Source organism: Taudactylus pleione, unplaced genomic scaffold (genome assembly GCF_031769625.1).
Source record: "Taudactylus pleione unplaced genomic scaffold, aTauple2 ptg000967l, whole genome shotgun sequence".
NCBI lineage: Eukaryota > Metazoa > Chordata > Amphibia > Anura > Myobatrachidae > Taudactylus > Taudactylus pleione.
In genome coordinates, this window is record NW_028285368.1 from 9,821,928 (window position 1) to 9,846,740 (window position 24,813).

Here is a 24,813-nt window from a genome sequence, read left to right on the forward strand (position 1 = left end):
ACATCCTACGTCATGTCCGCTATTTATTAGATTTATTAGATTAATCGAGTACATCAACCAGGGTATGAACTGCTCACTATTCTTGTGGTTGGTTTTTGCTACCACAATTTTGCGAGCAGTTCTGGCTATAAAATAACCCAGTGACATGGTCAATGACGCTGCTGTTTTAATTATGCACACCCATAAAACGCCTGTTGACCTTTAAGCATGCCTGCGATCGGATCTCCACCCCGTTTTCAAGCACCTTCCCCTGTTACCACCCACATATGCCTCTTTCTGTCACTCAAATTATCAGGCATTCGCTATTTTGCGAGCACATGAATTTCGACCGCACTGACTAGTTCGCGCATGCGTATAATGATCCGTACACATGCGCAGTTGGGCAAACATCGCTTGGGGCGAACAAGCGGCCGCTTACGAGCGGCTCTGAATCAGGCCCAGTATCCAGGATTATTTTGCTCTGAATCCCCCTGGTGAATGTAACATGTCCACGATCTGGGAAGCCCATAAGGTCGTAGTGCGAGGAGCTATAATTCAATATGCTTCCCGTACAAAAAGAGAGCAGGAGCTTCGTATTAATTCACTGACGACTACAATAGCGAATTTAGATAGAGAACACAAACGCACCCTTTCAAAAAAATTCTCTCTCAACTATCTCAGGCTCGCGCTGAGCTACAATCTATTCAGGCTGAGAAAGTAGACCAATCAAAAGTTCTTTGACAAAGGTAATAAAGCTCACACCTTATTGGCTAATAAACTCCTTGCGAAACTGGCCTCGCAAGCTATCTCCTCTATCAGAGATCGTTCTGGTAAAACGAACTACGACCCCAAACGAATTAATGATGCTTTTTTCAAATACTATGAAGCCCTATACAATTTACCCCCCTGCTTCCGACCCACTTGTTCATATACAGGAGTGTCAGGACTATTTAGACTCTTGTAACCTGCCGCATATCGATCTAGCATCTTGTCAAATGCTTAATGACGATATCTCTCTAGATGAGTTAGAAACCGCTATTAAATCTCAAAAACCTTCTAAAGCCCCAGGGCCAGATGGGTTTCCATTGGCATACTATAAATCATTTGCCTCCCCAACTTAAGGCCCACATGATTCATTTATTCAACAAAATTATGCACGGAGCCCCATTTCACTCTGAAACCATGGCTTCCCGGATTATAGTCATCCTGAAACCAGAAAAGGATCCTTCCCTCTGCACTAATTACAGGCCTATATCCTTACTAACCATTGACCTTAAACTTTTTGCCAAAATTCTGGCTAACAGATTGAATGGCATTTTGGCCTCTCTTGTGGATCCTGACCAGGTGGGCTTTGTTCCGTGTCGACAAGCCTCGGACAACACGAGAAGGACAATTGACATAATTCATCATATCAACTCTACAAAACTTTCCTCGGTTGTCCTGGCCCTCGACACGGAAAAGGCATTTGATCGCATTTCTTGGCCTTTTCTATTTTCAACACTTTCTTCATTTGGCTTGCAGGGTCATTTTCTGTCTGCAATCAAGGCTTTATATTCTAACCCTTCATCAGTGGTTATGAGCAACGGCCTCTGCTCCCCAAGGTTTACTCTGTCTAACGGCACACTGCAAGGTTGCCCACTCTCACCATTAATATTTGCTCTATGTATTGAACCATTGGCGGCACGCATTAGGACAAATTTGAACATCGGAGGGATCACAATAGGGCAAAACCAATACAAACTGTCAATATTTTGCCGATGATGTTCTTCTAACGCTATCTAACCCATTAGTATCTCTTCCCAATCTCCAAACAGAACTGTCGTTGTATGGTACCCTCTCGGGTTACAAAGTAAATCACTCAAAATTGGAAGCCCTTGCCTTAAATGTTCCCCCCCGAATTCAAGCAACTTTGACTTCCAAATTCCAATTCCTTTGGAGACCTTTATCCATAAGATATTTAGGAGTGTCTATTACTAAAACTTATTCTTCCCTTTACAAAACAAATTATGTTCCTATGATTAAGACACTTACACAAGACCTTGACAGGTGGACTAATATGTATATTTCGTGGATAGTAGGATTAATATAATCAAAATGAACTTCCTCCCTCGTTTGTTGTATTTATTCCAAACCCTTCCAGTAGCTGTTCCGTGTTCGGCACTTGTTTCCCTGCAGAAGCTATGTAACAAGTTCATATGGGCTGGACATAAGCCCCGAACTCGTAGGTCCATCCTAGCTAAGAGTACAGTCTCAGGTGGTCTAGGGCTCCCCATTTTACAAAATTATTACTCAGCATGTCAACTCAATCATATTGTATCGTGGCATTCTGCAACAGGGATTAAGAAAAGGGTTGACATAGAAAACTCCTTAACTCAGGGAGGATCAGTTAGCTCACTGGTATGGCTTCCTGAATCGTGCAGGCCAGCCTTTGCCTTTTTGGTTCGATCAGTATATTTTACTATCTGATTATGGGACAGAGGGCCTGATTCAGAGCCGGACGCTCTGACAAAAGCGCTCGCTCTGAATCAGGGCCCTCCTACCTAAAATTGGAGTGGCCTCCTGGCCGCTCGCATAGCTGTGGGTGACCACCCACAGCTTATGCGAGCGGCCAAAAAGATGGTCGCGATGGTCAAGACCATCGCGACCATAGGGCTTGCGATGAGACCCTGCGGTAGGGTCTCACTGCCGCAAGCCCAGGAGTGCTTTTGGCACTCGTGATGTCAATGGGGCCGGCCCCAGACGGTAGGCGTTCCCATGGGAATGCCTCCGTCTGGGCAGCAATGCCCCCGGTCACTCACCATCGACAGCACGCCCCCTTTGGTGCGAGACCCATAGCGACAGCTTGGCCATTGCTATGCGGGTCTCGCGCATGTGCACGACAGAGCTCCCTCCGTTGTGCGCATGTGCACTAGGGCACCATCAACCTGCTTGCGAGCGCTCGCGAGCGGGTCTGAATCAGGTCCAGACTCCGCAGCTCTTGTGAATTAACTTCCCACACATCGCGCCTGACCCCGATTTGGAATCATCCTTTGTTTACCCCGGGCTGTGACAATAATTTTGCTGCTCCTTGGCATAATAGTGGCATTGAATGATTCATCCACATTAAAGGGGCATTTGCTCTTTCCAATTTCTCAGATTTCCAGGATCGCTATGGCCTGCCCTCCTCATGTAACTTTCAGTATCTTCAAATTTGTAGCTTTGTTCATTCTCAAACCAAGTCATCTACTTTACGCTCGCTTACTCCTTTTGAACGGTTATGTTTATTCTCAATAAACATTTCATTAATTTATCACTCAATTTTGACTCCTGATCCCCCGGCTCACGAACCCCATGAACTGGCTTGGGAATCTGACTTATCTTTAGTTTTGAAGGTTGAGCAATGGGATGATAATAGATTGCGCACAGTGAAGGCCTCTATTAGTATATCAATCAGAGAAACATGCTACAAAGTTTACTCCCGTTGGTATCTAGTACCCACCACTCTCCACGCCATCTTCCTGGCTACATCCAATTTATGCTGGAGACTATGTGAAAAAGAAGGCACCTTCCTCCACACCTGGTGGTCCTGTCCCTTTTTACTCTCTTTTTGGAATCAGGTCCGTTCAATGATTTGCCGTGTTCTTGGGATTGGGGTAACTCTAGATCCTGTGATGGCCCTATTGAATGCTCCTACACCTGGGATTTCCAAATCCCAGGACAAACTGCTCGTACACATATGTAATGCAGCCAAATCCCTAATTGCCAAACATTGGAAAGACCAAAACCCACCTCTGTTACCTGCCCTTATAGCAAAGATTAACTTTATTGCCTGTATGGAGTATATTACCAGTTTACAAAATAAAGGGGTGGCAAAGTTTCAAGCAATTTGGTCTCTTTGGTTCCAATTGCATATTCCAATTCCAGGTCTCCGCTTACATCTCTTATCTCTTCCCACTATACCAAATTTTTCTTTTGTTTTTTTTTCTTTCTTCTTCTTCCCCTTCTTTTCTCTCTTTCCTATTATATTTCTAATTTTGTTAAGAAATATGTTAATATTTTTGTACAAGCTAGTATCGGATTTTATTATAATTATTTTTATACTAATATGTTTGGAAGTTTGAAATTATTTCCTATGTATGAGTTTTCCACTTTGGACATGTACTTTGGATATTCTCCACTTATATTAATGTTTTATTTCGTATTTGATTTTCATCTGTTGTACGATTTATCTCAACAAAATAGAAAAAAATTTGTTTTCAAAATTGTTATACATACATTATATAATGAGTGAAATTTTTTATTTATTATATCTTACTATTAGTATAAAGGAAACATTAAATACAGTACATTTAAATGTCTGCCCAGTTGTGATGTCAGCCTAGACACATTGAGCGTCCGATTGGTTAGTGTGTATAGCTTACTAATCGGCCACTCTGATGGCGGATAGGTCTGCTGACTGATCCATCGTCAAAGCGTGTACCCAGCTTTATAGAAGCAATTTCTATTTTGCTTTAGAATATTTAGATATTAATACTGATTTTGAATAAGTCAACAGTATCTTGAAGTCTACAAGGTAATTTGTATGTATATTTTGTGAATGATTTTGAAGGGACAGTTGTTTGTAATAGTCTTGTAGACACCATGATAATCATTATAGTTAAATAAGAAGCATATATTCCCTGTTGAAAGAAGAATAACTGAATTAGCCACCATAATATCAAGTATTTGAGTAAATTACAGGTGAACCCTTAAAAGCTTGTAAAATGATAGATAATATGCTGGCCAATCACAATGTTTTTGGCAAAGATATACATTTAGTACAGTAAGCATCAGTTTTAGGTCTATTTCAAAACCTACACTTAATAAAGTCAGATTTCAGTCTAAAGAAACTGCATTTACTATGCATCAGTCCTGTAATTTAAATCCGATGACGGATACCCCTATAAAATAGCCAATCCCACAGCAAACTCACCATCAATCTGCTGCGGAGGTGAAGCCCTGTACAGATCACTATGATCTGTGCAGGATATGTTGACTTAAAATATGTTTAAATGGTTCAAAACAGAAACAAAACAGGGTGTGGTTCCTCCTATTTTCCAACAACCAGTACCAGGCAGAACCAGTCGGTAGTTTTGCCAGTATAGCAGGAGGACACACAACGTGTGGTTCTCCTACCATAACGGCAACCAACCCCAAACTGGTCAGCCAAGGGCTGGAATCCCTAAGGAAGAGTTGAATCACAAGTGCCAGCATGGCTGGACATGAAGGGCCCACTGGCACCTGTAGTTCACCAGTAAAACAAAAAGGAAACAATAGACAAGACATGGACACCTAGTATTGTAGACCTTCACTAAATAAACACCCCCCCACACCACCCTCATTCACCGATTTATTACTAATAAGATGAAGGGGTCCCGTCCTCTTCGATCCATGTAGCATTCTGACACTGGGCAAAACAAAAAATACATTGTTACTGCTCTTTACAAAGCCTCATCCCGAATGCCAGGTCACTCCTGATCACTCTCCATAGAAATTAATGGGGATGTGCTTATTGGTCATAGCATGGAAATGAAGCATGCACAGATCATAGTGATCTATGTAGGGCTTTACCCAAACTAGCCTGCCACAGGCAGGTCTATTGTTTGGGCAAGTTTGCTGTTGTTTTAGGGTTAGTGTCTGATCAGTTTATCTTTGTAAAAATATTGATAGTTGATCCAATGTTATAAAGTGTTCTAAAGTCTGTATTTTGGTAATTTTTCCATAGTAAGAGGTTCGTTTGCAAAACCAGTGGAAAATCGACCAAAATACCAAACTTGACCTTTAGTAAATATACTCCTAAGTGTTAATTTCATCAACCAACAAAATGTTAACCTTATGTTAACTTCATTCTGAAGTACTTGAAAATAGTTTGGTGTGTTGTGACACGGAAAAATAAAACTTTACACAAGAACATGTTTGAATTAGGGGTGAGCGGGTTCGGATTTCTGAAATCCGAACCCCCCCGAGCCCCCCCGATCCGAGTCCGATCCGAATCAGGCTCGACTTTTCCCGCCTGACTCGGATCTGAAATCGAGGCAAAACGTCATCATCCCGCCTTCCGAGTCTCGCTGGTTTTGGATCCTATATAAGGTACCCGCGTCGGCGCCATTTTCTCACTCGGCTGTGGACAGTGAAGAGGGAGGGTGGGAGTTAGGGCTGTGTAGTGTAGTGTAGTGTAGTGCTGCTGTTGTCCACTACTTCAAAGTCCATAGGGGCTGGCTGGACTGTGTTGTGCAGTCAGTTCTCCATAGGGGCTGTGTCCACTCCAAAGTCCTGTGCAGTGTCCCAGTCCTAAAGGGGTGCTGTAGTGTTGTCCAGGGGGTGCTCTGTCCATCAGGGGTGCTCCCCCCAAGTGCTAAAAAAATAATATATTTTCTGTGTTTGTGAATTGTGTGCGCAGTAGCCGCACGTGCATCAACAAAGTAGTGCCAAGCGTGCGCCTGTGTCATAAGTAAAGGGCCGGCTGGCTTGACCGTTAAGGGTGCTGTAACCCCCGAAAGTACACTCCAGTCCAAACCAAAAAAAAAATAATTTTCTGTGTTTGTGAATTGTGTGCGCAGTAGCCGCACGTGCATCAACAAAGTAGTGCCAAGCGTGCGCCTGTGTCATAAGTAAAGGGCCGGCTGGCTTGACCGTTAAGGGTGCTGTAACCCCCGAAAGTACACTCCAGTCCAAACCAAAAAAAAAATTATTTTCTGTTTGTGAATTGTGTGCGCAGTAGCCGCATGTGCATCAACAAAGTAGTGCCAAGCGTGCGCCTGTGTCATAAGTAAAGGGCCGGCTGGCTTGACCGTTAAAGGGTGCTGTAACCCCCAAAGTACACTCCAGTCCAAACCAAAAAAAAAATTATTTTCTGTGTTTGTGAATTGTGTGCGCAGTAGCCGCACGTGCATCAACAAAGTAGTGCCAAGCGTGCGCCTGTGTCATAAGTAAAGGGCCGGCTGGCTTGACCGTTAAGGGTGCTGTAACCCCCGAAAGTACACTCCAGTCCAAACCAAAAAAAAAATTATTTTCTGTGTTTGTGAATTGTGTGCGCAGTAGCCGCACGTGCATCAACAAAGTAGTGCCAAGCGTGCGCCTGTGTCATAAGTAAAGGGCCGGCTGGCTTGACCGTTAAGGGTGCTGTAACCCCCGAAAGTACACTCCAGTCCAAACCAAAAAAAAAATTATTTTCTGTGTTTGTGAATTGTGTGCGCAGTAGCCGCACGTGCATCAACAAAGTAGTGCCAAGCGTGCGCCTGTGTCATAAGTAAAGGGCCGGCTGGCTTGACTGTTAAAGGGTGCTGTAACCCCCGAAAGTACACTCCAGTCCAAACCAAAAAAAAAATTATTTTCTGTGTTTGTGAATTGTGTGCGCAGTAGCCGCACGTGCATCAACAAAGTAGTGCCAAGCGTGCGCTTGTGTCATAAGTAAAGGGCCGGCTGGCTAGACCGTTAAAGGGTGCTGTAACCCCCGAAAGTACACTCCAGTCCAAACCAAAAAAAAAATTATTTTCTGTGTTTGTGAATTGTGTGCGCAGTAGCCGCACGTGCATCAACAAAGTAGTGCCAAGCGTGCGCCTGTGTCATAAGTAAAGGGCCGGCTGGCTTGACCGTTAAAGGGTTCTGTAACCCCCAAAGTACACTCCAAACCAAAAAAATATATATTTTCTGTGTTTGTGACTTGTGTGCACTGTGGCTGCACGTGTATCAACAAAGGAGCAGCGCCAAGCGTGCGCCTGTGTCCCATAAGTAAAGAGCCGGCTGGCTCATTTCTTAAAGGGTGGTGTAACCCACAAAGTGCACTACTCTCCAGCAAAAATAAAAAAATATTTTCTGTGTTTGTGTGCGCTTTAGCCGCACGTATATATATCAATATAACATAAATGGAGGACCAAACTTTCTCCGATAAAAATAAAATAGGGAAAGATCAAGAACCACTTCCTCCTAGTGCTGTTGCTGCGGCTGGGAGTTGTTCATCATCCCAGAGAGGAAGTAGGAACATCACTACTTTTACTAAACAATTGACCCTCCAACAGTCCCTAGCGATGAGGATGAAGTACGACAGCAGTCATCCTGAAGCAAAACGTATAACTGAGGCCTTGACTGCTATGTTGGTGTTAGACGTGCATCCGGTATCCGACATTAGTGCAGTGGGATTTAGACAATTGATGGAGGTAGTGTGTCCTCGGTTCCAAATCCCGTCTAGATTCCACCTGCATCCTCAAAGCAGCAGCGACAAGCGTGCGTCTGTCTGTTAAAGGGTGGTGACACCCTCAAAGTGTGCTACACAAACAATTAAAATATTGTTCTTTTTTTTTCTGTCTTTGTGAATTGTGTGGGCTGTAGCCGCACCTGCATCCTTAAAGCAGCAGCGACAAGCGTGCGTCTGTCTGTTAAAGGGTGGTGACACCCTCACAGTGTGCTACACAAACAATTAAAATATTGTTCTTTTTTTTTCGGTCTTTGTGAAATGTGTGGGCTGTAGCCGCACCTGCATCCTTAAAGCAGCAGCGACAAGCGTGCGTCTGTCTGTTAAAGGGTGGTGTAACTCTCAAAGTGCTCCAAAAAATAAAAAACTATTTTTTTTATGTGTTTGTGACTTGTGTGCGATGTAGCCGCACTTGCATCCTCAAAGCAGCAGCGACAAGCGTGCGTCTGTCTGTTAAAGGGTGGTGACACCCTCAAAGTGTGGTACACAAACAATAAAAATATTCTTCTTTTTTCTGTCTTTATGAATTGTGTGGGCTGTAGCCGCACCTGCATCCTTAAAGCAGCAGCGACAAGCGTGCGTCTGTCTGTTAAAGGGTGGTGACACCCTCAAAGTGTGCTACACAAACAATTAAAATATTGTTCTTTTTTCTGTCTTTGTGAATTGTGTGGGCTGTAGCCGCACCTGCATCCTTAAAGCAGCAGCGACAAGCGTGCGTCTGTCTGTTAAAGGGTGGTGACACCCTCAAAGTGTGCTACACAAACAATTAAAATATTGTTCTTTTTTTCTCTGTCTTTGTGAAATGTGTGGGCTGTAGCCGCACCTGCATCCTTAAAGCAGCAGCGACAAGCGTGCGTCTGTCTGTTAAAGGGTGGTGACACCCTCAAAGTGTGCTACACAAACAATTAAAATATTGTTCTTTTTTTTTCAGTCTTTGTGAAATGTGTGGGCTGTAGCCACACCTGCATCCTTAAAGCAGCAGCGACAAGCGTGCGTCTGTCTGTTAAAGGGTGGTGACACCCTCAAAGTGTGCTACACAAACAATAAAAATATTCTTCTTCTTTTTTCTGTCTTTGTGAATTGTGTGGGCTGTAGCCGCACCTGCATCCTTAAAGCAGCAGCGACAAGCGTGCGTCTGTCTGTTAAAGGGTGGTGACACCCTCAAAGTGTGCTACACAAACAATTAAAATATTGTTCTTTTTTCTGTCTTTGTGAATTGTGTGGGCTGTAGCCGCACCTGCATCCTTAAAGCAGCAGCGACAAGCGTGCGTCTGTCTGTTAAAGGGTGGTGACACCCTCAAAGTGTGCTACACAAACAATTAAAATATTGTTCTTTTTTTTTTGGTCTTTGTGAAATGTGTGGGCTGTAGCCGCACCTGCATCCTTAAAGCAGCAGCGACAAGCGTGCGTCTGTCTGTTAAAGGGTGGTGACACCCTCAAAGTGTGCTACACAAACAATAAAAATATTCTTCTTCTTTTTTCTGTCTATGTGAATTGTGTGGGCTGTAGCCGCACCTGCATCCTTAAAGCAGCAGCGACAAGCGTGCGTCTGTCTGTTAAAGGGTGGTGACACCCTCAAAGTGTGCTACACAAACAATAAAAATATTCTTCTTCTTTTTTCTGTCTATGTGAATTGTGTGGGCTGTAGCCGCACCTGCATCCTTAAAGCAGCAGCGACAAGCGTGCGTCTGTCTGTTAAAGGGTGGTGACACCTCAAAGTGTTCTACACAAACAATTAAAATATTGTTCTTTTTTTTCGGTCTTTGTGAAATGTGTGGGCTGTAGCCACACATGCATCCTTAAAGCAGCAGCGACAAGCGTGCGTCTGTCTGTTAAAGGGTGGTGTAACTCTCAAAGTGCTCCAAAAAATAAAAAACTATTTTTTTAATGTGTTTGTGACTTGTGTGCGATGTAGCCGCACTTGCATCCTCAAAGCAGCAGTGACAAGCGTGCGTCTGTCTGTTAAAGGGTGGTGACACCCTCAAAGTGTGCTACACAAACAATAAAAATATTCTTCTTTTTTCTGTCTTTGTGAATTGTGTGGGCTGTAGCCGCACCTGCATCCTTAAAGCAGCAGCGACAAGCGTGCGTCTGTCTGTTAAAGGGTGGTGACACCCTCAAAGTGTGCTACACAAACAATTAAAATATTGTTCTTTTTTTTTCGGTCTTTGTGAAATGTGTGGGCTGTAGCCGCACCTGCATCCTTAAAGCAGCAGCGACAAGCGTGCGTCTGTCTGTTAAAGGGTGGTGACACCCTCAAAGTGTGCTACACAAACAATAAAAATATTCTTCTTCTTTTTTCTGTCTTTGTGAATTGTGTGGGCTGTAGCCGCACTTGCATCCTCAAAGCAGCAGCGACAAGCATGCGTCTGTCTGTTAAAGGGTGGTGTAACCCTCAAAGTGTGCTCCACAAACAATAAAAATATTCTTTTTTTTTTTCTGTCTTTGTGAATTGTGTGGGCTGTAGCCGCACTTGAATCCTCAAAGCAGCAGCGACAAGCGTGCGTCTGTCTGTTAAAGGATTACATCGATGATAGCATCCAAGTAGGCATGTCAGACAGCCCGTACCTGTACTGGCAGGAAAAAGAAGCAATTTGGAGGTCCCTGTACAAACTGGCTCTATTTTACCTGAGTTGCCCCCCCTCCAGTGTGTACTCCGAAAGAGTGTTTAGTGCAGCCGGGAACCTTGTCAGCGAAAGGCGTAGGAGGTTGCTTCCACAAAATGTGGAGAAGATGATGTTCATAAAATGAATTATCAACTCTTCCAGGGAGACCAGCCTCCAGAACGTACACAGGGACCTGTGGTTCCAGCAGGGACGAATTAATACTCTGTGAGGATGAGGATGTACACACTGAAGAGGGTGAGGAATCGGTGGATGAGGAGGATGAGGATGACATCTTGCCTCCGTAGAGCCAGTTTGTGCAGGGACAGATAAATTGCCAGCTTGTTTTGTGGGGGCCCAAACGAACCAATCATTTCAGCCACAGTTGTGTGGCAGACCCTGGCGCTGAAATGACTGGTTTGTTAAAGTGTGCATGTCCTGTTTATACAACATAAGGGTGGGTGGGAGGGCCCAAGGACAATTCCATCTTGCACCTCTTTTTTTTCTTTGCATTATGTACAGTTTGGGGCCTAGTTTTTCAATGCCATCCTGTCTGCCACTGCAGTTTCATGCCTAGATGGGTCACGTGTTTGTGCCGCCCACTCGTGTCGCTTAGCATAGTCATCCAGCTACCTCGGTGCAACCTTTTGGACATAAAAACACTATTGTGAGGTGTGAGGTATTCAGAATAGACTGGAAATGAGTGGAAATTAAGGTTATTGAGGTTAATAATAGCATAGGAGCAGAAAAACCTACAAATTCTGTGATTTTAGCTGTTTTTATGCTTTTTTAAAAAAAAATACAGATCCAAAACACAAAACCCAGAACCCAAAACACGGAAGGGTGGTTTTGGCAAAACCAATCCAGATCCAAAACACGAAGAAAGATCCAGATCCAAAACCAAAACACAAAACACGAAAAGTGGCCGGTGCACACCCCTAGTTTGAATAGTTGTCATTTCCAAATTAATAATAATTGATTAACATAAGTGGTTTATTTTCTGTTTTGTTTAAAAAATTTGCCTAGTGTTGCTTACAATCAAGGTTATATAAGGCCTGATTGAAAAAAAAAAAAACAAGCAACAGGTTACTGTAAAATGCCACTACTGAGAATGCAGCCTAACTGTGGGAAGAATAATAGTCCCATTTTAAGCACTGAAGAATTTTTTAAATGTTATTTGTTTTAATATATTTTTCCTATGTGTGTTTTTAGTGAAATGTACGGACCATTCACTAAATAAAAAGATTTATGCTTTATGTTTTAACTATATTCTTATATAAACTTATTGCTGGATTCAGTGGACCAGGGATGCACCCAATGGGAGAAATCCATAAAGAACTGATGTTACACGCCGCAACTTTGTATCGAAAGAGCAGAGCCCTTTATACGAAGTGAGTTTGCGATTACGCAAGCAGTTCTGCTGCAAAAATATGCTAATGTTTGCAACTGCTCAGCCATCATAGAGATGCCCACTACTGCTTTCTCACATCCTTAATACCTAGCAGTCGGGCGTATACATCGGTAACGTCGGACCCTCATGCAGAATTACAGCAAGTCTGAACTGTCCTGTCTCAGAAATTGCAACGCTTGTCGCATGCAGTAAGTACACAAGCTGCGAATGACGTCGCAGTGGCTAATTTATGCACGCCCAGGAAATGGAGTTCAAACAGACAGGCATGCTTGTGCTTCTCCAACCACTCCCCCGTCACCACGCCCAAACGCTGACGTCTTGTCACACAGTCTGCGACGGCTTTGTATCTGCATGTGTGATCGCAGTGTGATCGCAATGATAACCTGCGCACATGCATTGCGATGCATGCGCATGCACAGTACGCACCAACGGCCAATCTGCATACGCTGTTGCAATTGTGATCTGTTATTAATCAGGCCCTTGGCAGTGGCAAACGCTGGATTTCTAGAAGGGGGTTTCCAAATGCTTGATTTTAAAGTGATGTGGCTATAAAGAGGACATAATTATCACTTATGCAGCTTTAATTAGCGTCATACAAAGTGCAGTATATATCATAATTCCAGCATATACAGGACCAGCAATCACAGTAAGCCATTAGATATGGCGGTAGAGCCATCCTGCCTGAGCTGAATGTTTTTTATTTCAGATGTGGGCAACATTCCAGAGCCTGGGAGCAAGTCCGGGAGTCTGGGGGAGCAGCAAAGAACCTAGCACTGCCCTGGACATATATGTACATATTGGTCTCCTTATGCACTGGATAACAGTATTAATAATTAACCCGGTAAATGGTCTATAGCAGTGCAACCCTAACAGTGCATGTTTTCCAGAATTCCTAGTTGGTGCACATGTGTATTTATTACTGGTTGACACGTTAAGATCCACACGTGGTGACTATTATTTAATTAGGGATATTGAGGAGAACATGCAACTCTAAAATTCTATTATATTACTATTTCTATTGTGGCCATGGTGTGGGCTGGGGAGGGGGGTTTCCAGGCAACCGGAACCCCCCCTCCTGCGTTTGCCTATGCTTGGTACAGTAAGTGCATAACCAGATGGAGCGCCTTATAGCTGATCCCCTGTTAACCTCTACATCCCCATTCGCCTACAAAAAGATGATGCATTATGTGAACTCTCTGTGTATTCCATATACATCTTAAAATAATCCTATGGAGAAGAGAAATGGGAAGAGCAAGTGACTGAAGTGATTAAAGTAATCTGGAAAAGTGTATTACCCTTACATACACATGGATCTTGAAAGTAGAACTTCTGCTATACCCAGTACAGCACTTTTGTAGCTGATGAACAATTCTTTTCAGATATTTACAACAAGCAGTTCTAAATTTATACTGGACAATATAACTACTATTTAAGCGTATCGTTATATTATACTAATTATTGTTTGAAGTGTAATTTTTAGCTGGTATCACATAACATACTGTAGATGATCCGAGCCTTTAATTACCACTTGGTGGTTGGTTGCCATATTGAACACTTTGCTTGGAGTTAGGAATTTATTGTTTCTATTCCTAGTGGTCATGGGAATTAGATTTAGTTGATATATGTTTGATTTCAGTGTTTTTTTGCACCTTCGTAGAAGCACATGCTATGTGGCTTTGATGTGTAAACAAAAAAGAAATGGGATTGGCACCACAAAGGTGTATTAAAATCTGTGACCTAAGGAGAAACGGTCTCCTAACAGGATCCTAGGGGCAGTCTATAAAAGGAATAGTACTCTCTGGCGCTTATTGGGACACTTATAAAAAAATATTTTAAAATCACTAGTGATAGTGTGTATGACACTGTCATTTTATTTGGGGTAATACCCCTGGTTGCCATGAATTTGAGTCATCTATGAGAGTTGTGTTTGTGACACCGAGATACTCAAAAGGACAAATACCTTACTCACAAATAGGGCCGCCATCAGGGGGGGAATGCCAGGTCTGGAATCCCGGGCCCGGACAGAGAGAGATGCCTGTCCACGGATGGACTTAATGTCGATCAGGTGCAGGCTGGGCCTGGGGGCAGGGGGCCATTAATGATTTGGGGCCAATCTGCTCAAGATCTGGCAGGCTAACAGAAAATGGCTGCCCCCATAGCAGGCTACATAAAGATGGCTGTCATCAACCAATGGGGAGCAAGGTTTTCTTTCCCAAGAACTCAAGGGGGCTAAAGAGGGCAAAGAGGGAGGGGCTTATCAGGGGGAAAAGAAGAAGATGAATAGGTGAGTAAGAGGGAACTATAGTCCTCTGTGTGGCATAAATCTGACAGGCAGAGGGGAGTGTGTGTGTGTAGGGGGGTCACTGACAGGCAGAGGGGAATGTGTTGTCTGTGTGTGTGGGGGTCACTGACAGGCAGAGGGGAATGTGTGTGTGGGGGTCATGACAGACATAGGGGAATGTGTGTGTGTGGGGGTGGTCACTGACATACAGAGGGGAATGTGGGGAGGGATCACTTATACACAGAGTGGAATGTGGGGGGATCACTGATAGAGAAAGGGGAATGTGGAGGGGTCACTGAAGAGAGTGGGGAATATGGAGGGAATCGCTGAGACAGAAGGGAATGTGGATGGGATCACTGAGAGAAGGAGAAAAGAATGTGGAGGGGATCGCTGAGAGAGGGGAATAGGGATGGGATTGCTGAGAGAGAGAGAGAGAGAGAAGGGAATGTGGAGGGGATTGCTGAGAGAGAGAGGGGAATGAGGGGGATCGCTGAAAGGAGAATCTGGAGGGATCGTTGAGAGAAAGAGGGTAATGTGAGGGGGTGTCACCTAGACAAGAGGGTATATGGGGGGATCGCTGAGAAAGAGGGGAATGTTGTGGGGATCACAGAGAGAAATGTTCGGGGGGGGGGTTAGCGGCTACCTGGTACAATTGAAAATGTATTCTTATTGAAATAAGGCGCGTGTGATGTCATGACAGCACATGCACCGCAACACAGACAGGAATCAGCTGCAACATGAAGGGAAGCAGCCAGAAGACATAGGTGAAGGTAAGTGTATGTGGGCTGTAAGGGCTGGATGCGGAGGCTTTCTGAAGAGTCAGAGAGGGTGCTCTCTGAAGAGACAGAAGGTGTGCTGGCTGGGGAGACATTGGGCCTGATTCAGACCCACTCGCGAGCGCTATGCGCTCGCAAGCGGGTCGATGGTGGCCCAGTGCGCATGCGCACGACGGAGCAGGCTCCGTTGTGCGCATGTGCGAGACCCGGATAGCAATGGGCAAACCGTCGCTCCTGGTCTCGTACCAAAGGGGGCGTCTTGTCGATGTTGAGTGACAGCACGCCCCCTTTGGTGGGCGGGGCGGGGGAGTGGCTGCCCAGACGGATGCATTCCCATGGGAATGCCTACCGTCTGGGGCCGGCCTTACTGACATCACAAGTGATGTCAGTGGGAGGGTTTGCGGCAACGAGACCCTACCACAAGGGTCTTGTCGCAAGCCCGTCGCAAGCCCGATGACCATCGCGACCATCTTCCTGGCCGCTCACTATAGCTGTGGGTGGTCACCCACAGCTATGCGAGCGGCCAGGAGGCCGCTCTAAAAAACAAGAAGGCCGGCCCTGATTCAGAGCGAGCGCTCTGTCAGAGTGTCCGGCTCTGAATCAGGGCCACTGTTGGGATGGAGTTGCAGAAACACAGGGGGGCCCTGCCTATTTTGTCAGTCCCGAGCCCCACAATTTCTGATGGCAGAGGGTAAAAGTTGTATTAACAGTTTATTTATAATTATAGTCAAGCAATTATACCTTACACTTTTTAAATAGTTAGCAAATTATCATGGATATAAGTGTAAATATATCGCAAAATATGCTTTGCTCACTATTTCAGACAATACATTGTATCTAAACAGTTATAAAAGAAATATTAAACAATAAAATGGAAATAAGATCACAGTATCAGATAGTGAAATGGCATAAAATGCTCTACATATCCCAGCAAAAAGTCTCACTAAAATCTGCTACGTGTTCCATGGGGGATGTAGTCAGGAAGTCGACGGTCGAAATGCCGACCGCCGGCTTCCCGACAGTGAAAGCCCGGCTTCAGACTAACGATAGGTGTCTAAATACCGACGCCTATCATTAGCCCCATGCTGAAATCCAGGCGCCCGGCATACCAAACATAGGTAAGCCGGGAGTCGGGAACTCATAGCTGTGGTGATGTGGGGGGGGATTAGGTTTAGGGACTCAGAGGGGGACTTAGGGTTAGGCTAGGGGAAGGGGGAGTTAGGATTAGGTACCACCGGGGGAGGTTAGTGCTAGGCACCCTCCCCCCCGGGAGGGTTAGGTTTAGGGTGCGGGGAGGCGGGAGTTATGTTTAGGCACTCCTAGGGAGAGGTTAGGGTTAGGCACCCCTAAGGGAGGGTTAGGTAGGGGAGAGGGGAGGGTTAGGGTATTTTCTTACCTTAGTCGGGATCTTCATCTGCTTGACTTCCGGCGTCGGGATTTCATCCGCCGGGCTTAGGTCTGGCAGTAATGCATACTGATTCAGTTTCATGGCGCCAGTCCGCTTCCTCTGGCAGTTAAAGAGAATTTATGGTACCATGTACAATTCGGGTAAAATTGAGCATGGGTTAGGGTTAGGTTTAGGGTGGGAGGGTTAGGTTTAGGGTGCGAGAGGGGAAGATAGGTTCAGGAACCAGGGAGGGAGGGTTAGGATAGGGAGAGGGGGAGGGCTAGGATACCTACCAACAGGTGTCGGTATCCTAACCCCTTTCGGGATGCCAGTGTCGGGATTTTGACAAGCGGGATCCCGAGCGCTGACATCACGTACCCATTCCATAAATTCATATGATGACTACTAATTATGACCTCTATAAATTTGATGTATACAGAAGCTAAAACAGGTATTTATCTATTCAATATCAAAAGAGTGAATTAAGAGGTACAACAATCAACCAAGATCTAGTGTAACACATAAATGGATATTTTCAAAGAATACAGTACATTACAGGGCCAATGCCAGAAGGCCAATGGCCAGATGGACCGGTCCGGCGTCAAACCCCGGCAGAGCAGCTCACCTCCCGGCGCTCTGCTTGGTCAGGGATACTGAAAAACGGGGATGTGCTATGAGGCCACGCCCTTTGAGACAGGGACACACCCCTTTTAAGATGAGGACACACACCCTTTGCGCTCATGGGGACTGCTAGGGCCCTGGTACATAACTTAGCTGCATAACATATTAGATACAATATCAACGTGTAAATATTTCCATAAAATGTAATTCAACATTATTCCGTAACACATTATTCAATAATACAAAGACATTCAAGGGAAATGATGCAGAGTTGGACGTATGTCGGTTTTGTTGACGTACCTTGCTTGTTTTTGCACTGCGAATGAGCAAGAGCTGACCATATGCAAGTACAGGAGATAGAGAATAGTACACAAGTCAGTCACATTTCCACTTGCAGCTAAAGGGGTGTAACTAAATAGAAACCAGGCATCTGCAAGTAGGCAAATGTCAGAGAGAGTGTGGGCCTGATTCAGAGCCGGGCGCTCTAAACGAGCGCCCGCTCTGAATCAGGGCGTTTTTTTTTTTTTTGCGAAGCAGCCTCTTGGATGCTCGCATAGCTGTGGGTTACCACCCACAGCTTATGCGAGCGTCCATGATGATGGTCGCGATGGTCAAGACCATCGCGACCATCGGGCTTGCGACGAGACCCTTGCGGTAGGGTCTCGTTGACAGCAAGCCCTGGAGTGATTTTGGCTCTATCAGAGCCAAAATCACTCCCACTGACATCACTAGTGATGTCAGTGGGGCCGGAACCAGACAGTAGGCGTTCCCATGGGAACGCCTCCGTCTGGGCAGCCACGCTCCGGCACGCCCACCAAAGGGGGCATGCTGTCACTCACCATCGACAGCACGCCCCCTTTGGTGCGAGACCCATAACGATGGCTACCCCGTTGTTATTCGGGTCTCGCGCATGCGCACGATGGAGGCGCCTCTGTCGTGCGCATGCGCATTTGGTCAACATCGACCCGCTTGCGAGCGCTCAGCACTCGCGAGCGGGTCTGAATCAGGCCCTGTGTCCACGGAAATGCAGACTATGCAGAGTACATCTGTTTTCACACAAATCTTTTGCACAGTTATAGGGTGTAACCACGAAGGTTAATAATTTGATTTCTACAATGAAAATGTACCATGCAGTACTTGTCAATGCATATTTTTAGACAATGGCCAACTGTGCCTAGCAGTTACATGGGAGGTGCAGGGAGCTCAAAAGAAACATTTGGTGGTAGTAGTAGTACCTTATATGGTGTAAGCATCCACATGCCATGAATGGTCAGTGTAAGATGGACACAGAATAGTTTGGTCAGCAGAAAGTAGTATATTAAGGGGTATGTTTACTAAAGTGATAGTTTTTAAAAGTGGAGGTTTCACATAACAACCAATCAGATTCTACTTAACATTTATCTAGCAACTTATAAAAGATAGTAGCTAGAATCTGATTGGTTGCTATGGGCAACATCTCCACTTCTGAAAACTCTCACTTTAGTAAATTTACCCCTAAGAGTGATTCCCTATGATGAGCGAGGAAGAATTTGTCTGGGGGGATTCGTCTAAGACAGCAGAATGACCTGCATCTGTGCTTGGATGTCTGCAGGTGTGACCATCCATTATAAGAAGAATCCGCAGATGGATGAAGATATGAAGGACATATTTAACAACTTGCTCATATAAGTTGAGTATTGATTCTTGTATTGCTTATCATTCTATTGAATTGAAAATAAGATACTGTTTGTTTATATAACCTAATCAATCTGATTATGCGTATCTGTACTCAATTATGTGATATTTTTCACTGATAACCCTGTGTTATAAATGTCCACTAGGAACATAGGGCTAGAGAAAGTGAACACTGATGATGATGACGGCAGCTATGAAACCATGTGCATAGATAGGGCCGGTCCGACCACAGAGATGCATAAAACTCATATGGGGAATATATAAATTATAACCGACTTGTGTTCAACTCTGCTTCAGGACCAATGTCTAATACTTTATTTTGACAATGTAGGGCCAGTTTATTTAATTGTTGAATACAGTATGTCTCACAACTTGACAATATTATTTCTGTATTTTAAAGTGGCTGTATTTTTATCATGAATTGCTGCAAAATGTGTTGACAAGCTGCGAGTTATCACATGGTCCTGCATTCTAATTTTTTCAGCAATGTTTTGGTTCTCCTTATATGCAATAGTCCACATTCACAGATAAATATATATAAAAAAGGAATGTGGTATTACAAGAAATAAAAGAATTTGATTTAGTGTACATCGCTTTATACATATTTCAATATTGACATGGGAGATAATCCAACTTAGATTGATTCAACCAATGCTGTGTCTGCGTCCTTCCTTTGTTTTATGATCATTTTTATTGGAATTTAGCAAAACAAATAAAGGGAGAGGCGTACAGAGCAAAGAATAGAGAGGTAGGGAAGGGTCGGGAATCACAACTCACACTTAAAAATAAGTATGAAATATAGGGAAGCACATTTACACAAAATAAATTCCTGAAAACAAACAGGTTAGTCATACGGAAAAGAGATCCATGTAAGACCACATTGTAAATCAGCCATGACATGTAGAAGAGAGGGTTAAAAGTAAATCCGCTCCCTCTCTATCTGTCACTCGTGCAGCAAAAAAACAATTTATCCAATGGGGATGAAGCTGAGGTTTAGTCACAGCATCTTCATTTCAAAGGCAAAATGAACCTTGGCTATAATCTTACCAAGAGAAGGTGGTGAGTTCTCCCCGTATTATTAATTCATCATCATTTTTAAGAAGGCTTGGTGCCAAAATATATTTATAATATTTTGTAGGTAAAGGTGGTCCTAATATTGGACTGCTCAATAAAATGGGATAATGTTTAGTTAATAATTTTCTTTCTTTTTTTGTAACATTTTGTATCAATAATGAGGCTCTATCCATTGCTAAAGCTTACTGGAAGACATTCTGAAATAATAGCTGTGAGTGTCATCTCTTCAAAATTCTGGCCCTAGAATGGTGGAGGAAGGTACACTTGGAGCTGCCATTGCATCAAAGTCAATCCCTTATGTAAAAAATAAATAAATAAATGTTGCCTCCTTGAGTTAACTAAATAAATAAGATATAAGGTATCAAGTATTTAACATTAACCTTTAGTCAACATCTTTGTGTACATATTCAACATTTTACTAAAAAACAGAAAACTATTAAGATTAATATCACATTTTCTCAAATCTCAATATAAACAGCAAAATACTCTTCACTTTGGCAGTGCTCGCTATAATACTCCTCAGTCAGCAAAGCCTGAAAGAGGAATGGATGTCACTACGTGTATCTATGACTTTCTGTTATGTAACCAGAGCATTCCTATAAATTAACCACAAAATTTAAACTGCTCATTCATGTGAGGACAATCAGTCTGAGAAGCAGCTTGCATTGTTATTTATCTGCCAGATACTGTAGGCTGATTCTTCACGCCGTTCTGCCAGCTTCAGCGTTTAATTGGATCTGCCCCTAAATATGGTCTTATTTATTTTGGAGGCATTTGGAACATTTTATGCATTTGTTGCAAATAGCATGTGTAAAGTGTTTCTTTAAAAAACAAAAAACAAACAAACATTATATCACTTCCTCTTGTATTGACCTGAATAGAAACACATTTGAAATATTACAAAAAAAGGATGCTTAGTTATTTGACAGAGGATATACATCTCAATTGATTGGATACAAGATTGACCACGCCAGCTCACGGACACAGAGAGCACTGTTAAATCGACTGAAATCTGATATGCAAAGCATTCTTTTGTAATAGCAATAAAATTCCCGCTATATTTAGATCTGACGTCCAACACGTGAAAGCTTTCTTGGTTTCCTATCTAAAGGGATATAAAAGCTGACTTTTCCCCTAAAGAAAACTTTTCTGGCTACAATTACCAATTTTGGTCCTCTTAAAAATGATACTTATAATTACATCCCTCATTAAGAATGTAGCAGTGTGACTAAAAGTACATTCTTTACACATCCATGTTCAGATAAAAATACATGGTCCATTAACACTTCAAATGCAATTGTTCTTTGGTTGTTTATTTAATGAAATGTATGTACTGCTCTGTATAGGTGCAACCAGTCAGATCAAATTGCCTGTTGAACAAGGGCAGGTGGTAATTGGCCACAAGCCACACCTGAAGTTTTCGCGGTGGGCTATCTGGTTATGGGGCCATAAAGAGATTTTTTTACTTAATCTTTTTTATGCTTCTTTTGTAAGGTATATGCCCATTGTTGATTGGTTGCCACTCCTACTACCATGGGTGGATCAGTAATTTGAAATGGCTCTGGAAAATATTCTGAATGGCCTCATGTGGTCAGTGGCAGGCTGATACTGTTGGTGCCTTCATCCAGCATATGGAAGTAAGCCACGTTACTTTATACATGCTAGCAGCACTGCTTGTAACATTGTTAGCTGTATGTGGCTGATGTTCCTATAGTCTAAACAAAGCCCTCAATGCAGGAGACAGTCCCAAAATAAGGATAGTTAGCAGAGAGGCTCTCTCCTACCTGTTCTTGCTACTTTCATTACCTGATGGTGTCTTTAGCTTGCTGATTGACTGGATCGTGGAATGTTTGGCAATAGTTTTATCAGGGAAAAGTTTTTCACCCCCTCGAAAGACAATTTTTTGCTGCCATAGTTCAAATTAGAAAATAGAATAATAATATAGCATACCTCCAAACATTGTGGAGGTTGTGATCATTATGTATCAATGCCTATTTCCCTATAGATTGTAAGCTTACGGGCAGGGCCTTCCTACCTATATATCTGTCTGTTATTACCCAGTTTTGTTCTATTTATGTTTCCAATTGTAAAGCGCAACGGAATATGCTGCGCTTTATAAGAAACTGTTAATAAATAAATATTAAATAAATCAGGACATGGTGCGCACACCGAAGGAAAGAGCAAGAAAAAGGGGCTTGACCTCACAGTCCAGGGTTGTGTCACACTGGAGTCATGCCCAGCACTTCCCAAGCTGCTCAGCTGCCACCAGTCGCTCCCCATAGTGCATGGACACAGGCCCTGATTCAGAGCCGGACGCTCTGACAGCGCGCTCGCTCTGAATCAGGGCCGGGCTATTTTTTTTTTAGAGCGGCCTCCTGGCCTCTCGCATAGCTGTGGGTGACCACCCACAGCTATAGCAAGCGGCCAGAAAGATGGTCGCGATGGTCAAGACCATCGCGACCATCGGGCTTGCGACGAGACCCTTGTGGTAGGGTCTCGTTGCTGCAAGCCCCAGAGAGATTTCGGCTCAAACAGAGCCAAAATCTCTCCCACTGGCATCACTTGTGATGTCAGTGGGGCCGGCCCCAAATGGAGGCGTTCACATGGGAATGCCTCCGTTTGGCCAGCCACTCCGCCGGCCCGCCCACCAAAGGGGGCGTGCTGTCACTCAACATCGACAGCACGCCCCCTTTGGTACGAGTCTCGCCCATGCGCATGACGGAGCCGGCTCCGTCGTGCGCATGCGCTCTGGGCCACCATCGAACTTGCGACCGGGTCTGAATCAGGCCCACAGTGCGCAAGATAAGAAGGAGACCTCCCAACCTTGGTCTGTGGTTGTGACAGTGTCAAAAAAGTGGGACTATCCCACCAATATCGGGACTGTTGAGAGGTATGCTATGGTACATCCATTAACACTAAAGCTGAGCATTTAATACACAATACCACATATTAATAGTACATACTAGGATATTCACATAATGGATTTATAAAGGAACACTATAGTCAGTTTACTCTACTACAGCTAGTAATCTCCTAGATTGGTATTCTCTGAGGCTATTATTTTATCACTGGGGAAAACACCAGTCCTATTACTTGCTAGTTGCTAAGATGGGTCCAGTGAGGATACTAATGCTAGGTACACACTATACAGATATATCTGCAGATGATGGTCGTTCATACACACCTAACGGGCATCATCTGCTTCTGCCCACGGCTCCGGATGGCGGGTCGGGGGCATGTCCTGCCCCCCTCCCTGCGGCTGCCTCTGTATCCGCCCGTACACACTTGCTGATGGACAGATATGTCTGAAGACATATCTGTCCATCGGCTGTGCAGCACAGCCAATGCGATATGTCTGTGAATGACGTCGTTCACAGAAATATCGTGGGTACACACTTGCCGAAGGACAGCAGATATATTGGCCGATTAATTGATTGGCCAATACATCTGTCAGTGTGTACCCAGCTTAACTCCATCCCTACAGCAGATTGTATAGATATATATATTTTTTAAAGTAGATAGACACTAGATCTCAGACGTACGGGCCTGCTATGTGGACTGAGGATTCCATGCAATGCACATATCATCAATGGCAGGGAGTAAGGGGTTTGGGGAGGAAAGTAATGTCTTAACAGAGCAGCGGATTTTAGCATTGATTGTCACTCACATTATTTTCACCTGCACTAAAAGAGCAATGAAAACATGTAATGGGCATTTTATGTTTACCTTGAGTTGCGAACAGGGGCCTGATTCAGACCCGGTCGTTCTGACAGAGCGCTCGCTCTGAATCAGACCACCCACAGCTACAGCGAGCGGCCATGATGATGGTCGCGATGGTCAAGACCATCGCGACCATCGGGCTTGCGACGAGACCCTTGTGGTAGGGTCTCGTGGCTGCAAGCCCCAGAGAGATTTCGGCTCTAGCAGAGCCGGAATGTCTCCACTGACATCACTCGTGATGTCAGTGGGGCCGTCCCCAAACGAAAGGCATTCTCATGGGAACGCCTCCGTTTGGGCAGCCACCCAAAGGGGGCGAGCTGTCACTCAACATGGACAGCTCGCCCCCTTTGTTGCGAGACCCGGAGCGACAGAGTGCGCATGCGCTGTGGGCCACCATCGACCCGGTTGCGGGCCCTCAGCGCTTGCGACCGGGTCTGAATCAGGCCCAGGCTTCCTTATTCAAACATTATGCGTTGTGAGGTGGGGGCAAAGGGACAGCAGAGACCGGGCACAGGAGGAAGAAACCAATATTAGGTGGGGCCAGCCCTAATAGATTAGAGCCTGCCTCGATCAGCGCATGACACTATCTTACAGAGAAATAGAAAATAAAGTGTATCCCAGTCTGATACACACAGAGGGCCTGATTCAGAGCTGGATGCTCTGAAAGAGCGCTCGCTCTGAATCAGGGCATTTTTTTTTGTTTTTGGAGCGGCCTCCTGGCCGCTCGCATAGCTGTGGGTGACCACCCACAGCTATAGCGAGCGGCCAGGTTGATGGTCGCGATGGTCAAGACCATCGCGACCATCGGGCTTGCGACGAGACCCTTGTGGTAGGGTCTTGTGGCTGCAAGCCCCAGAGAGCTTCTGGCTCTAAGAGAGCCGGAAGCTCTCCCACTGACATCACTGGTGATGTCAGTGGGGCCGCCCACAAACTGCAGGCGTTCGCTTTAGAACGCCTCTGTTTGTGAAGCCACCCCCCGGCCACGCCTACCAAACGGGGCGAGCTGTCAATCACCATCGACAGCTCGCCCCCTTTGGTGCGAGACCCGGAGCGACGGAGCACCCGTCGCTAGCCGGGT

The 24,813-nt window shown here is 44.6% G+C and overlaps 1 protein-coding gene across 1 annotated transcript in view; it reads left to right on the plus strand.

Annotated features, from left to right (window-relative positions):
• Window positions 1-1,161: 1,161 nt before the first annotated feature.
• Window positions 1,162-24,813, plus strand: part of SHOC1 (shortage in chiasmata 1) — a 420,839-nt gene continuing 397,187 nt past the window's right edge. The window contains exon 1 of the mRNA XM_088460117.1: window positions 1,162-1,440. Within this exon, the coding sequence (XP_088316243.1) occupies window positions 1,162-1,440 (279 nt within the window). The remainder of the gene's footprint in view (window positions 1,441-24,813) is intronic.